The sequence below is a fragment of the Sorghum bicolor genome, chromosome 8 (assembly GCF_000003195.3).
Source record: "Sorghum bicolor cultivar BTx623 chromosome 8, Sorghum_bicolor_NCBIv3, whole genome shotgun sequence".
NCBI classification, from domain to species: Eukaryota; Viridiplantae; Streptophyta; class Magnoliopsida; order Poales; family Poaceae; genus Sorghum; species Sorghum bicolor.
This window is the reverse complement of record NC_012877.2, coordinates 11,541,204-11,555,350: the sequence shown is the minus strand read 5'-3', so window position 1 is coordinate 11,555,350 and position 14,147 is coordinate 11,541,204. Positions and strand designations below refer to the sequence as shown.

At 42.6% G+C, this 14,147-nt stretch overlaps 1 protein-coding gene across 1 annotated transcript; it reads right to left on the bottom strand.

The window, feature by feature from the left end:
- LOC8058146 (G-type lectin S-receptor-like serine/threonine-protein kinase At2g19130) lies at positions 298 to 8,192 on the bottom strand. The gene is made up of 2 exons (XM_002441964.2): positions 8,168 to 8,192; positions 298 to 2,687 (listed from the first exon to the last, which is right to left on the bottom strand). Exons 1-2 carry the CDS (start codon positions 8,190 to 8,192, stop codon positions 298 to 300), a joined length of 2,415 nt encoding a protein of 804 aa, XP_002442009.2.

The following is a 14,147-nucleotide window of genomic DNA, read 5'->3' as shown; positions in this document are numbered from 1 at the left end:
ACATAAATGAATGCCTCTATGTACTCAAATGTTGTACTCAAAGCATGTACAGTGTAGAAACTATCATAATACAAAGCAAATTCAGTGGAGAGAATACCAAATGTCGAAAGAAAATTCAATTGACATCAACTTTTTTGCCCAAAACTAAATAACATCAACTATGTGTGGCGTACATATGAACCCTACAACCATGGAACATGGATATACATAATATGGTTTATATGAAAGGAAACATACAAGCAAAGTAAAGAAACATATCCATCGATATTCGAAATGATACATTTGGGAAAATAAGGATTAGAAGCAAGTAAAACTAGAACTTCCAGAAATAGCTTGAAGTAATCTTGGCATTGGGGGTATGTTAATTTCAAGTAAACCCTCAAGGGTCTGAACCACCTTGGCCATTGTTGGTCTATTAGACTCATCATCTTGAATACACCAACATGCAAGCTTGCAAGCTATTTCGACCTGCTTCGAATTGGCTTCACCATTTAATCTGTGGTCCAGCAAGCTCATTACATCTCCCTCAACAATCGTCCGTGCAACATGTACAGGATAATAAATGTCATGATTGCTACTACTGCAGGAACATGAAACAGATGTATTCCTTTGTCCAGATATGATTTCCAATAGAACCATGCCATAGGCATACACATCAACTTTTGGTGTAATAGCCACTCCAGCGATCCATTCAGGCGCAACGTATCCTATAGTTCCCCTGAATGTAGTTAAGACTCGGCTAAAATCCCTCCCCAAGAACTTGGCCATCCCAAAATCTGCAATTTTTGGGATAAATGAATCAGAAAGGAGAATATTTTCTGGTTTAATATCACAATGTATGATGCAGTCACAGCACCCCTCATGCAAGTAGGTCAATCCTCTGGCAACTCCCAGTGCTATTTGATACCTAGTGCTCCACTTCAATAATGTCACTTGGCTCCGGAAAAGATGAATATCAAGAGAGCCATTCAGCATGTGTTCATAAACAAGCAACCTTTTAGCACCCTCGCAGCAAAAACCAACTAATCTGACTAAATTAATGTGTTGGATTATTCCAATTGATTTCACTTCAGCTCTGAATTGCTTCTCTCCATGATGAGCATAATCAAGCCTCTTCACTGCTATCGCTGTCGAGTCACTCAAGAACCCCTTGAATACAGAACCAAAACCACCTTGCCCTAACTTTTCTGAGAATTTTTTAGTTGCACATTGTAAATCAATGTATCGAAATGTAATGATTCCATTGCAACCTTGGGCTGTTTGTGAGATTCGGCAAGAGCTCTTCCTTTTGTTTCTCCAAATCATTATCAGCATGATGAATGCAAACAAACATAAAGCAGCAGCACTACTACCAACGGCAACTCCAATAGTAAATACTCTCTTGTTTTTCTCTAAACTTTGCATATCTTTAGCCGCAAGACGAAGGTTGAGAGTTTCTCCATTTGAATCTGCTGTGGCACCACATTGTATTTGCCTTACGTTTAGCAATTCTTCATGCCAAATAAAGCATGTATTGTTACTGAAGGAATATGCAGTGCAAGAGCAATTGGCCAAGCAGACTTGAGCACATTCACCACTGCTTTTAGCATCCTCTGTTTTGCGCTCACTTTGCGCTAAACTAACACATGGAATAGATAAGAATTTATCCATGGATCTTATTGAACTTTCATTTGAAAAATTGCAATCTAATGCAGTGTTCCTCGAGCATCCATTGCTGTGATCATCTAGCTCCCAATCTTCAATGGATGTTACACTGAACCCCTTCAAACAAGTGCAATGAGGCAGAGCATCATCATCACAAATTGTGTAAGGTCCACAGGCTGCGTACACATCACATTGAGATCTAGGTTCGGCATGGGCAAGCACCCAATCTTGTGAACCTTCAGGCCAAATGAATACGTTTGTCTGACCCGAGACACCCAAGTTATAATAAATATTCATTTCATCTGACACATGGAATGTATGATACTTCTCATGGGTAGTCTCTACAAATGACAGGTAACCAACGTTCCTTGAGACCTCTGGCGACGAGTTAAATCTTTTTCCATTCCACACACCACTGGACCAATAAGGTTTGGAGGACTTGAGTGATGCAAGGACAATTTGGTTAACACCACTAGGGTCTAGCTCCTCATAGTAAAACCCAGTAGCCGGGCTAATTGAGTTTTTCTTAGAGACGAGGCGGCGATTGAGACCAGTGACATTGTCCCAACCAAGCTTAGCCCATTGGAATAAGGTATCTGTCGGGTGGTCAAAGCTTTGCCACAAAATATCAGATGAGTTTGAGGCATCTCTTAAGACAAGATTTGAGCTGTTCAAGAGAACAGCAATGGTGTTGTTTCTTTTCATGGTGGCCTGAGTAGACCAGACAATGGAGTCAGTGGGCCGGTTTGTGACAACAAGGTTGCCATCGTGGGAGATTTTGAGCTCCAACGAGGTATGGTTCTTCATTGGGTCATTCCTGTTTGCTACCCATCCTACAGTAAATTTTGGGATACTGTTGAACCATATGCCAAGGTACCAGTTGGTTGTGTTTTGGGAGCTACCGGCCTCAAAAAACCCAAGGGCGTACCTTCCATTCTGGGAGACGAGCTTGTCGTGAATGGATAGTGCTGCTTGGCCAGCTGAGATGGTGTCCCTCGTCGTGGTTGCAGAATTTCCAGGGACTTGAAGGGAGATGAGTAGTAGTACTATGAGGATGTGGAGATAAGCCATGGCCGGCAGTAAACAAATTAAGGGAGATCTTCTAGGATGGGTGCAGAGCATGGTTTCTGCTAAGTGCAACTTTATATAGGAAATGAGGCCACAAAGAAACAATGAAGTCAACTGTGCAAAACATATATAAACCTTTCTGTTGAACTGCACATCAATTATTGGGCCGCAGTGACCTGTTCAGCTTCAAGATTTACGAGGATTTGTAAAAGGTAATGTCATCTTCCACTTTTTTTTTTTTCAAATCATGCACACGGCACAAGTGGATGCCAATACGTGTTCATAGTGGAGCCTGGAGCGGCAGAGAACGTTGACTTATTAGAGTCGCTGGAGGGGTGCAAAACGGTACGTACACGGACGAGTCGAGCCACTGAGAGTAAAAATAAAATTGTTGCATAAAAAAAGGTCAAGAGCAAATTAGAGTATCAGTAGTACTTTTATCTATATAACATCCAGATTCTCGACTAATTAAGAAAAAAAATACAAATTACTCCCTTAATCCTAAAATAAAAGACATCCAAATAATTTTACGGTATATTATGTGGTAAGAGAATGTAACACCCTATTTTTTTCAATTTAGTAATTAATTTTGAGGCTTTAAGTAATTTTTGTGCATTGTAACCTAGGTCAAATAATATTTTTTTGTTAATTAAAATTAACAATAAGGTTTAGAAACATGTTTTTTGCATTCAAGTCCAAGCATATTGTTTTTGGTTGAGTGTAGGGCTAGGTTTTTTGAGGTTAAATGCAAACTCATTTAAATTTAACCAAGTATTGTGCTTTGAAAAATAGAAAAGAATTTTCTTTTAAAAACTTTCTTCTTTCTCCGTTCCAGCCCGGCACCAGAGCTAGCCCAGCAGCTCTCCACCCACTCCCATGCCTGTTCCTAGCCTTGGGCTATTGACGGCCCAGTCCGGCACCCTTCCCCTTCCCTCTCCTTCCATGTGCATGCAGGCCTAATTTGGCTTCACCATGCCCCCCCCAGCTCGCGGCCGTTGTTGTGGCCTGCTCAACGGCCCGCTCAATCCCACCCCTCTCCTTCATTGCGTTCGCGCAGGCCCAATGGTGCCGACCTGCTCAGCCTAAGTGGACCGTGAACTGCCTACTCGCTCTGCCTCCCTTCTCTGTCTGGTGACACGGACCCACATTCATTGTTGTTTTCACTCCGCCGAGTGGAGGCTATCAATCCAGTGCCTTCAAGCCCTGCCTTCATGCCAGCAGGAATCACTTGCCCGCATCCCCGCTTCTACCGTCTCTCGCCACCTATAAAACCCCTCGCCAGGGCCTTGCCTGCCCCTTCCGATCTCAGGTTCTAGCATGCACTGCCCTACCCTCAATTCGCCTACTCCGGAGCCCATCTGTCGCTGTGGTTGTGCCTTGGAGCTTTGCGAAGCTTCTCCATGACCGTAGGTTTCCTTTTCTTTTTGATCGAATTTCACATTACCGAGCTCACCGGTGACTTTTACCCTTTGCAGTGGCCTCCACTCAATTATGGCTGCCTTAGAGCCCTTCTAGACATCAAGAACACCCGCATCAAGTTTGCAGTATAACCTCTCATCGTTCATGTGCCTTTGCCTTCTCGTTTCATGCACCAGAACACCATATCAGCGAGCTCCGAACCACGCCGGCCATGGCGTCGCCGTGGGGCCATCATCACAACATGATTCGTGCCTTCATTTTTGTGCCCTATCATGTTCGCATACTCACGCTTGTTATCTTGGTGGCCTCAATTGCAATTGGCATGCCCAGAAATGCTATACTAGTGTATGTCGTTGCGCTTGGCTCACCAGCGTCAACGGCGCCACCACCGTTGTTATTGTGCGTCCTAGAGAAATTTCCCCCTTTCTCCTTATGCCGGTAGTTTTTGGATGGGCGGCTTAGATTAGATACCCCCTTTAGGGTTATGTAATCTGTCCACCACGTGGACCGTGACACAGTGCACCATACCCATGCCACCAGTGGTCCACCACACCAACCACGGAGCACCATGTGGTGTTGATATCAGTGTTGACACGGCCAACCGTGGTAAGCCATGCACATTTTGCACTTTAGCTCTAGCACTTTTTAGATATCAACCCATAGTCTAACTTAGTTTATATCTATTTATTTTCAGTCCTATTTTTATGTGTTATAGCCCCTGTGTTTTTTAATAATAGGATGCACGGTCCAAATTGTGTTAGAAAATCATATTAAATTCATTTAAATTCAAATTCGAGTTCAGTTTATTCACATATTTGCCACTCAACTTGTTTTATGCATAACTTTGTGTTTTAACTTTGATTAGGGTGATTCTTTCGCTCATGTGTTCGTAGCCATAAATAGAATAGATTTATAAGCTTTTGAGTCACTATTTTTACTGTTTGGTGTACTGTTCAAATATAACTCTATATGTATGTATGTGATGATCAGTATGAATGCTTGAATGGTAATTTGGATGACGCTTAGAAGGTGATCAGTGCAAGGTTGTTGAGCAGTACCAAGACGAAAGCTTTGAGGAAGACAAGTGTAACAAAGTCCTCTTATACCTATAAACTCTATAATTCATACATGTTGCATGTGTCTAAATTGAATCACCTTTAAGGACTTTACCTAGCTTACTATTGTACCACATATCCTTGTTAGCTATGATTTGGGGCATTTTTGTATAGATGTTGTAGCGTAAAACCAAAGTAAATGATAAACATGACTAATGGTATATGCAATATATTAAAATTGTGCTTTTTAACAACTGATAGGGGGCTAGAGTATTAGGTTTGTATGCTCTAGTGCCTCTCCATAAGGACATTATTCTGAAGCGGTCACCTAGGAGGTTTCGTACAACCCCGAGTGTCACATGGCTTTAACCTTAATCATATAACTAGTACGTCTTTAGCTTGTTAGTGGTTACTGAAAGGCGCAAGAGGGGGTGCCAAGCCAGGTATAGCTCTTGTCCTGCCACGGTGTGTACAGGGCTGCATGTCACTAGTGTGCCACTCTCGGAGGAGAACATCTATATCTGCTTGGTCAGCCTAAAACCATAGCGGCTACTAACTTGTTCGAGTGTGTAGTCAAAGGTTATGTAGTGAAACCCTGCCGCACTTGGTAAAGGCGGTGTGGGCTTGCAAACCCCGGCATTTGGGAATCATGGCTCGGTGGGTAAAGTTGTACAATTTCTAAAGAATCTTAAAACCAATTATAAAAGCCGGGCTCAAGGATATGAGTGGCCTAGATCCTTCATGATTAGTGGTTACTATGATTGGTTTGGGAATGACTTAATATTGATTAGTTATTATTATAACTTGGGATGATTCATTCAATTATTGTTTCAGCTGTAATAAAACTTGACCAACTAAAATTGCTCATCGCAGTCAAACTGTGTTAAGCCATTGAGCCTCATAGATCCCTTTTGTGATACTTGCTAGCATGGTGCGCTTACACTTGTTTTACATTCAATGAAAATCTTGGATTGGTAACAAATGTCATGTTTGAGGAGCCTGACGAGGTAACCCATGGAGTAGGATGGGCAAGATGGAGCTAGTGACCCAGATGATGGAGATGATTCTGATAGTTTTGACTCTGAGGGTGAAGATGGTGATGGTGGTGGTGATGATGATGGTGGTGACAGTGAAAATGGTGGAGGTGACGGCAATGACTATCACGCCGTGCTACTAGCTAAGGAGTGGACAATAGAGATCCACTTTGATTTGCATGGAGATGCCTACTACCATCTGAAGCTTCTTTCCCTGATACGCTGCTACCACACCAGTGTATTGTGTAGTACCAGATGGAGCATTGGACCCACCCGACTACATTGGCTTCTGGGTGACGGAGGTGTACATCCACGTAGGGAGTCGGGTGTGCCACATCCTATATGGTATTACAGCCCAGTGTACGTGTGCAGCTGCTATACGAGATGCTGTTTGGCTGACGTTGGTGGTCAATTGTGACGTCACTTCGGTGACATCGCATGGAAAGAAGATCACTATCTTCCTCATTGTTAGAGCGGCCAGACCACCTACAACATCGCCACACCACTTTTGGAGGAAAAGTTCAGGTTTAGGCCTACTTTGGTGTGCTTGGCCCAAACCAACACCGACTTGGATCAGGTTTTAGATGAGCTAGATGCCATGAGGAAGGTGTACCTGGAGCTTGCAGTTCAGAATGCTATGCTGAAGCAACAGCAAGCTGGTACTATTGGGGAGGTGCCAAATGTCCTTGCCGAGTCAGCCCCAAGAAACCATGGAGATCCTAACACCAGCACCAACCTTGACCCTTTAGGAGGTTTTCCCAAATGTAATAAACACGCATAGATATGCGAGAGTGTGCTTAGCAGTTTTCTTTTTCCAAATGTTTGAACAGTTTGTCATTTAAGTGGTTGAATGCTTGTAATAGTGGATAATGTTTGATTTGGATTTTTTACATGATTCTGATGGTTGTGGGCAGGTCCGCAATCATTTAGTTTAAGGCTAAGGTTTAAGGATACTATGAATAAATAGTTGGGTTTCTTTATATCCTGCTGTTCTGTGCTTTTTCTTAGCAGTCTATCATTATCAGTTTTTTTTACAACAGTCTATCATTATCAGTTTATATCTCAAGTTCGGAATGTCCAATGGTCATGAAATTTTATGGAATAAAGTATACTTCTGTATCTTTCATTTGGCTCTGTAATCACCTCAATACCTGTGATGGTTTGTGAGTTATAGCTGTTGCAAGTCGGTGTTTCTATGCTGTCAGAATTCTGGAGCAGTACTGCTTGTTATCTGTTTTTTCCTGAACAAACGTCATGTGTCCTAAATAAAAGTTAAAGAGAATTTCATAAGCTTTCCATAAATGTAAATTTCGCATTCAGATGATAAACAGAGAGCAAAATATGTTCATTTTACTGCACTGCTGTTTGACCATCTCGCCAGAAAAATTCAGATTGCTTGTCTTTCTTGTATACTCTATATATGTCTCTTGTCTTTGGTCTTGTATCATCTATCTTTCAGCATGTGGTCCTCTCCGAAATATTATATATCCTAGACATATGAAACTTACATGAATTATCTGGTACAGATGGTGAACACCAGGAGGAGTAACCAAGGGGACGAGAACTCGCCACCGCTGCCACCACCTCTAACCATGGAGCAGCTGATGATGATGCAAACTCAACTACTGCAGCAGATGGCTCAGAACATGCAAAACAATGGGAATGGAAATGGAAATGCACACCCACTTGTTTTCAAGCATTCCACTTACCCTCTCCAAGCTTATGACTGGCTTCATGCAATTGAGAGGTAACTTGAGATTGTACAATGTGATGACAGAGAGAAAGTTTTGTATGCAGCTGGGCAACTGCAGGGGGCTGCTCTTGACTGGTGGGAGTCTTTCCGTTTTGGCCGTACTAAAGCTAACCCCATAGGTTGGCAAGAATTTCACAATACTTTTCGCTCTCACCATGTTCCTGCTAGGTTGATGAAGCTGAAAAAGAAGGAATTCCTTGCTCTCAAATAAGGAGGCATGTCTGTTGTTGAATATCATGACAAGTTCATACAGTTGTCATGGTATGTGCCTACTGAAGTAGAAAATGATGAAAAAAGGCAGGATCAGAGCTATTCATGGAAGGACTGAATGATGGTCTCCAGTACCAACTGTTGTCCCACACATTTGCTAATTTCCAGCAGTTAGTGGACAGGGCCTTGATCATTGAGAACAAGAATTGTCAGATGGAAGACAAGAAACGGAAATTCTAGGGGCAGCTGTTTGAGAGCAAAACTCATGTTCTCACTTCTCAGCAATCTTACCCACAACAGCACTGTCAGGCCCAGTCAAGCCTAATCAACTGCAACAAGCAACCACAGATGCACAACAGCAGCAGCAATACAAAGCACCAGTACAGCACCAACAGTAGACCAACAATGTTCCAGTGAAGAATGGTGCTCCCAATGCTCCCAAGGCACCAGGAAACTAGTGTTTCACATGTAGTGAGATGGGACACTACTCTTACAATTGCTCAAAGAAAGCTCAAGGTGCCCGAGTTTAGAACTAGCCTCCTCAGCAGAACCAAGGTAATCATGGGCAACAGAATTATGTCTGTGGCAAGGTTAACCTTGTGGCAGCTGAAACCACCCAGGAGGCTCCAGACATGATGATGGGTATGTTCCTAGTGGACTGAAATCTTTCTTTAGTACTATTCAATTCTGGTGCATCACATTCATTTATAAGCACTCAGTTTGTGAAGAAGGATAGCATGTTAATGGAAACAATGAGACACCCTATGATAGTTAATTCACCTAGAGGAGAAATGAAAGCAAACTTAGTCTATTCTAAAGTCAACTTAAAAATGAGGAGGGGTAGAATTTGAAGCAAGTCTTGTAGTACTTCCATCAACTAGGATTGATGTGATACTTGGGATGGATTGGTTGAGACCTCAGAAAGCAATTAACCAGTGTGAGAATAAATCTGTAAGCCTGATGACCCCATTAGGGGAGCAATTTTGGATAAGGGTCTTTATGTCAGTTGAGCAATTTTGTATGGTGGTCAATCAAGATATGCCGATAGTAAATGAGTATCCTAATGTCTTCCTTGATGAGTTGCCAAGTATGCCACCTAAACAAGATATTGAGTTTATAATTGAACTTTTACATGGAACTGCACCTATGTCGAAGAGACCATATAGAATGTGAGTAAACAAATTAGCAGAACTTAAGGAACAAATAAGAGAACTGCTAGATAAGGGTTATGTCCAACCTAGTTCTTCACCTTGGGGAGCACCAGTGTTGTTTGTAGAGAAGAAAGATGGAACCCAGAGAATGTGCATAGATCACTTAATGAGGTAACAATTAAGAAAAAGTATCCACTTCCTAGAATCAATGAACTATTTGATCAATTGAAAGGCACTTGTGTGTTTTCCAAGATCGACCTATATATCATCAGTTGAGAATAAGACATTCTGACATCCCTAAAACTGATTTTGTGACCCAATATGGACTATATAAATTCACAGTCATGTCTTTCGATCTAACCAATGCACTTGCTTCTTGTATCTGATGAACAAAGTATTCATGGAGTATATTCATAAGTTTGTAGTTGTGTTCATTAATGATATATTAGTCTTCTCTAAGAATGAAAAAGAACATGAGGAACATTTTAGGCTTGTCTTGCAAAAGCTTAGAGAACATCAACTCTATGCTAAGCTTAGTAAGTGTGAGTTCTGGCTAAAAGAAGTATCTTTCCTTGGCCACATCATCTCTAACAGAGAAGTAGCAGTGGATCCTAAAAAAGTTCAAGATGTGTTGTGTTGGAAACCACCTTAGGATGTGAGTGAGATTTGGAGTTTTCTTGGTACGGCTGGGTACTATAGGAGATTCATTGAGGGGTTCTCCAAGTTAGCGAAACCCATGACAACCTTGTTAGAGAAGAATGCTAAATTCATGTGGTCTAAATAGCGTCAGGCTAGTTTTGAAGAGTTGAAGAAGATACAGACTTTTGCCCCAGTGCTCATCTTACCTAACATCCCTAAAAGTTTCTCTATTAATTGTGATGCCTTACAATAAGTTCTAGGTTGTTTCCTCATGCAAGAAGGTAGAGTTGTGGCCTATGCATCCAAAAAATTAAGGAAACATGAGTTAAATTATCCAACCCATGATTTAGAGTTAGCAGTTGTGGTATATGCTTTCAAGATATGGAGGCATTACCTCATTGGTCACAAGTGTGAGATTTACAAAGATCATAAGAATTTAAAGTATATATTCACTTAGTTTGATCTGAATTTGAGGCAGCATAGATGGCTAGAGCTAATTAAGAATTATGACATGGAGGTACAATATCATCTGGGTAAAGCTAACATAGTAGCAGATGCTCTGAGTAGGAAGAGTTATGTTAACAAGGACTATGCAACTCAACTACCTAGAGAGTTACTGAAAGGTCCTTGTTTGGTTTTGTAATTGTGTGACAACCTTAGGTGGACTAATATGTGTTTATGTGAGATACATAGGAGATTAGTCCACATGTGAATATGTGATGAAGGAGCTCATTGCATATGAGACATGACATGGAGTCATGTGACCAAGGTGGAGAAGATCAAGATGAGGCTTGGCTCAACGGATTGGTTTCAAGTGCGAAAGGCAAGTCGAAGCCTTTGAAGCGAGGGACCACGTGTGGTGGTGAAGCTTGAGCAAGACTTGGCGTTGATGGACTAAGGCAACAGTGAAGAGAAAGTGAGGTCAAGATCGATGAACCAATACAGTCACGTGTTGATATAAAGTGGATCATATCATTTGGTGATTGGTTGGTACATGTGTTGCATCACACATTGGAGGAGATGGAATGGAATGCACAAGGCAGAGGTATAACCTAGGGCATTTCTATTTCACTCGTCATAGGTGTGTAGAGAAGTTGATGACTAGATTTAGGATAGATGAAAGTACTATCAAGAGGGGAAAACTTATTTGCGTATGTGTTAGGATCAAGTGGCATGGTATGTTTGAGAGGCTAACTCCTTTGCAAAGATGTTTGTGAAAATGCTAACACACATGCACACAGTGGTGTACACATGGTGGTGTTAGCACATTTACAAAGGAGGTGGAGTTTGTGGGGTAGAGAGGAGTTTGGGATCCTCTCTCCCTTCCACCAAGCTTGCTCGGTGGGATTAAACACTTTTGTGCAAATGGAGTGCTTATTTTCTATTGCACTGGATGAAAGTTTGGGAGAAGTCACGGGAGTGTTCTCCACTGAGAAATACTCACCGGACGCTGACTGTGGAGGCATCAGACACTAGCCTAGCATCCGGTGCATGATGGCTAACTAGCGCAGAATAGTGCAATGTGTCAATGCATCTGAGGGTTTTGTGTTGGACGTTGGCTGAGCAGTGTTGAGCGTCCAGTGCAGAGTGACATCAGCAGGGACATGAGCGAGGGTTTCAAGTGGTGTGCACGTTAGACGCTGGCTGCATCCGATGACACTTCATTGAACACGTTCAACATGTCTCCGAGAGGTTTTGAACCTCTCTAAGTAGCGTCCAACGCTGAGGCTCAGCATCCAATGTGGTTTGTCAGAGCGTCCGGTGTGATTGTGTCAGGCGTGTGTGCGAGTTAGTCATTGGTGGCAATGGTTAAGTTCAAATGGCTAGTGACACATGGCTTCTCTATGAGCATCAGACGCTGGGGAGGCATGTCTGACACCCCTGATTTTTGTCTAGTGATGGGGCAACCGCTAGTTTAGCCCTTGGGGCTATAAATAGAAGTGGTGGTCGTCCTTGTCTGATGCTTGGTACCCTTAGGACATAGTGTCCATGCTTGGGGAGGGATAGGAAAGCCTCTAACTCACTTATGCTTGCAAGTGTGCAAATCAATAGCGAGTGAGTGATTCTAGTGCGATTGCATTGAGAAATTGCATCGAGTGGCACTAAGCGATCATGTGCAAGCCGGTGGTGCTTGTTACTTTTGGTGGTTGCAACCTCCTAGACGGCTTGGTGGCTTTTGACTCTATTGAAGCATGCAAGAAGATTGTGCAGTGCTCAAGAGGAGGATTTGTTAGGGGTACAGTGCTCACCCTGCGGGGATCGCAAAGAGCAACTCTAGTAGAGCAAGACACGAAGGGCAATAAGTGGTCCGGCTAGGTCAAGTGCTAGAGCTGGTGATAAGCACTCAATGTGTGAGAGTGTGACTTGTGGGTCACCACTAGCAACAATACTGGCGGCAACCTTAGAGCTTGTCTCAATAAGGACTTAGCTTGGTGGCAACCAAGTGAACCTTGGTAAAAAAATCATTGTGTCAACGTTGTCTACTCTTCTCAGTGGTTTGTATTTTCCATACACAAGCTTATATTTACATTCTCTATATAGTGCTTATGTAGTTGCTCTTGTTACTAGTTTAGCTTGTGTAGCTTGTTAGTTACCTTCTTGCTTGTGTAGCTAGAAGTAACTCTCGTTGCCTAACTAATTTGGTTTGTTGTTAGTCACATTGCTTAGTTTGTGTAGCTAAGTAATTTGTGCTCTCTAATTTAGCATTGGTTGCCTTGTTATTAAGCATTGGCAGTGAGCTTAGGAGCTTTGTGCTTTTGCTTACTAATTATGTAGGAGCTCCCCTGGTGTGTAAAGTACTGGTATAGGTTTGTGTGACCTTGCTCCTAGAATTGGTTAGGTGAGCTCTTCCTAAGGTGGCACCTTGTTTACTTGTTTAGGATCTCTTACAAGGTGCTAGAGAACTTAGTTAGAGGGGTATAGTCTTGGCTAGACTGATAGTTCTAATTTCACATTTATTTCGGTTAGTCGGTACGTTAAGTTTTAGAAAAGACTATTCACCCCCTCTAGTCCACCATCTTGACCATTCAGTTGTGTGATGAGTTTGAACACCTGAATTTGGGTATTGTCGCTAATACTATGGAGTTAGAGGTGGAACCTAGTTTAGAACAAGAGATCCGTAAAGGACAGCTTGAAGATGAGAAAATCAAGGACATTGTTAAACGTATAGTGATTGACAAAGCACTAGGATTCCATATGGGTGACTACGGAATAGTGTGGTTTGGTAAAAGAATTTGTGTGCCAGAAGTGAAATCTATTAGAGAGTCTATCTTGAGGGAAGCTCATGACATAGCTTATTCGATACCCGGGTAGTACTAAGATGTATCTTGATCTTAGAAATAGATATTAGTGGTATGTTTAAAGAGAGATGTAGCCCTTTGTGTGGCTAGGGAGAGCTCCGCTCGATGCTCACCATGAACAGCGACGAAAGAGGCTCCCCGGTGTGCGTGAATATGGCTCTAGCCGTCGCGATCCAAGGCACTAAGAGCACAAGGAGAAAGAGGAGGATGTCGCGAGCTCACCATGGGGAAGAAATAGGGATGAGGATGACCCGAGTTGGTGCACAGCGAGCAATGGCGGCTTGGCTAGGGTTAGCGATGCTGCGAGCTCAAGAGGTGGCACTAGGGTTGAGAGATGAGGGGGGGCGCTCAGGTGAGGCTCAACCCTACCCGAGAAGCTGAGAAACGATGATGGTGCGAAAAAAGGTCAAGGTCCTCCAAATTTGGCGGGAAGTAGAAGACGACGTCGATAGGTGCGACCGACCTATCAGCCAGTGGAAGAGAGAGAGAGAGAGAGAGAGAGAGAGAGAGAGAGAGAGAGAGAGAGAGAGGTTTGGTGCTGCGCAGTTGGGCAGAGCGGGGCGAGCTAGGCCAGCCTAGTGGAGCGCACACGCATCCTTGCGGCCTACGGGAGAGGAGAAGGTGCAACAGGCCGGCCTGGGCCAGTGGGCCAAAATAGGAGGGAGGGAATAGGAAAAAATTCTTTTTCTTTTTCCGAAGAGGTTTTTCCGAATTCATTTTCAAAGGATTTTGAGTTCCTTTTAGGTTTTGATCAAAACAACTCGTAATGAAACTAGATATGTAGCAGCATGTATGTAAAAACATGTATCTAGCATTGTAGTTGATTTTGAAATTCTAAAAAAATATTATTTTACTAAATTTGAATGCCACCAAAA

Excerpts from the sequence above, each read along its gene's own strand:
- LOC8058146 (XM_002441964.2), bottom strand. The coding sequence starts at position 8,192 with ATGCCTCCTTATTTGAGAGCAAGGA. Across the intron at positions 2,688-8,167 it reads TCCTTATTTGAGAGCAAGGA|TACTACTCATCTCCCTTCAA; the intron begins ATTCCTTCTTTT and ends TCCTCATAGTAC.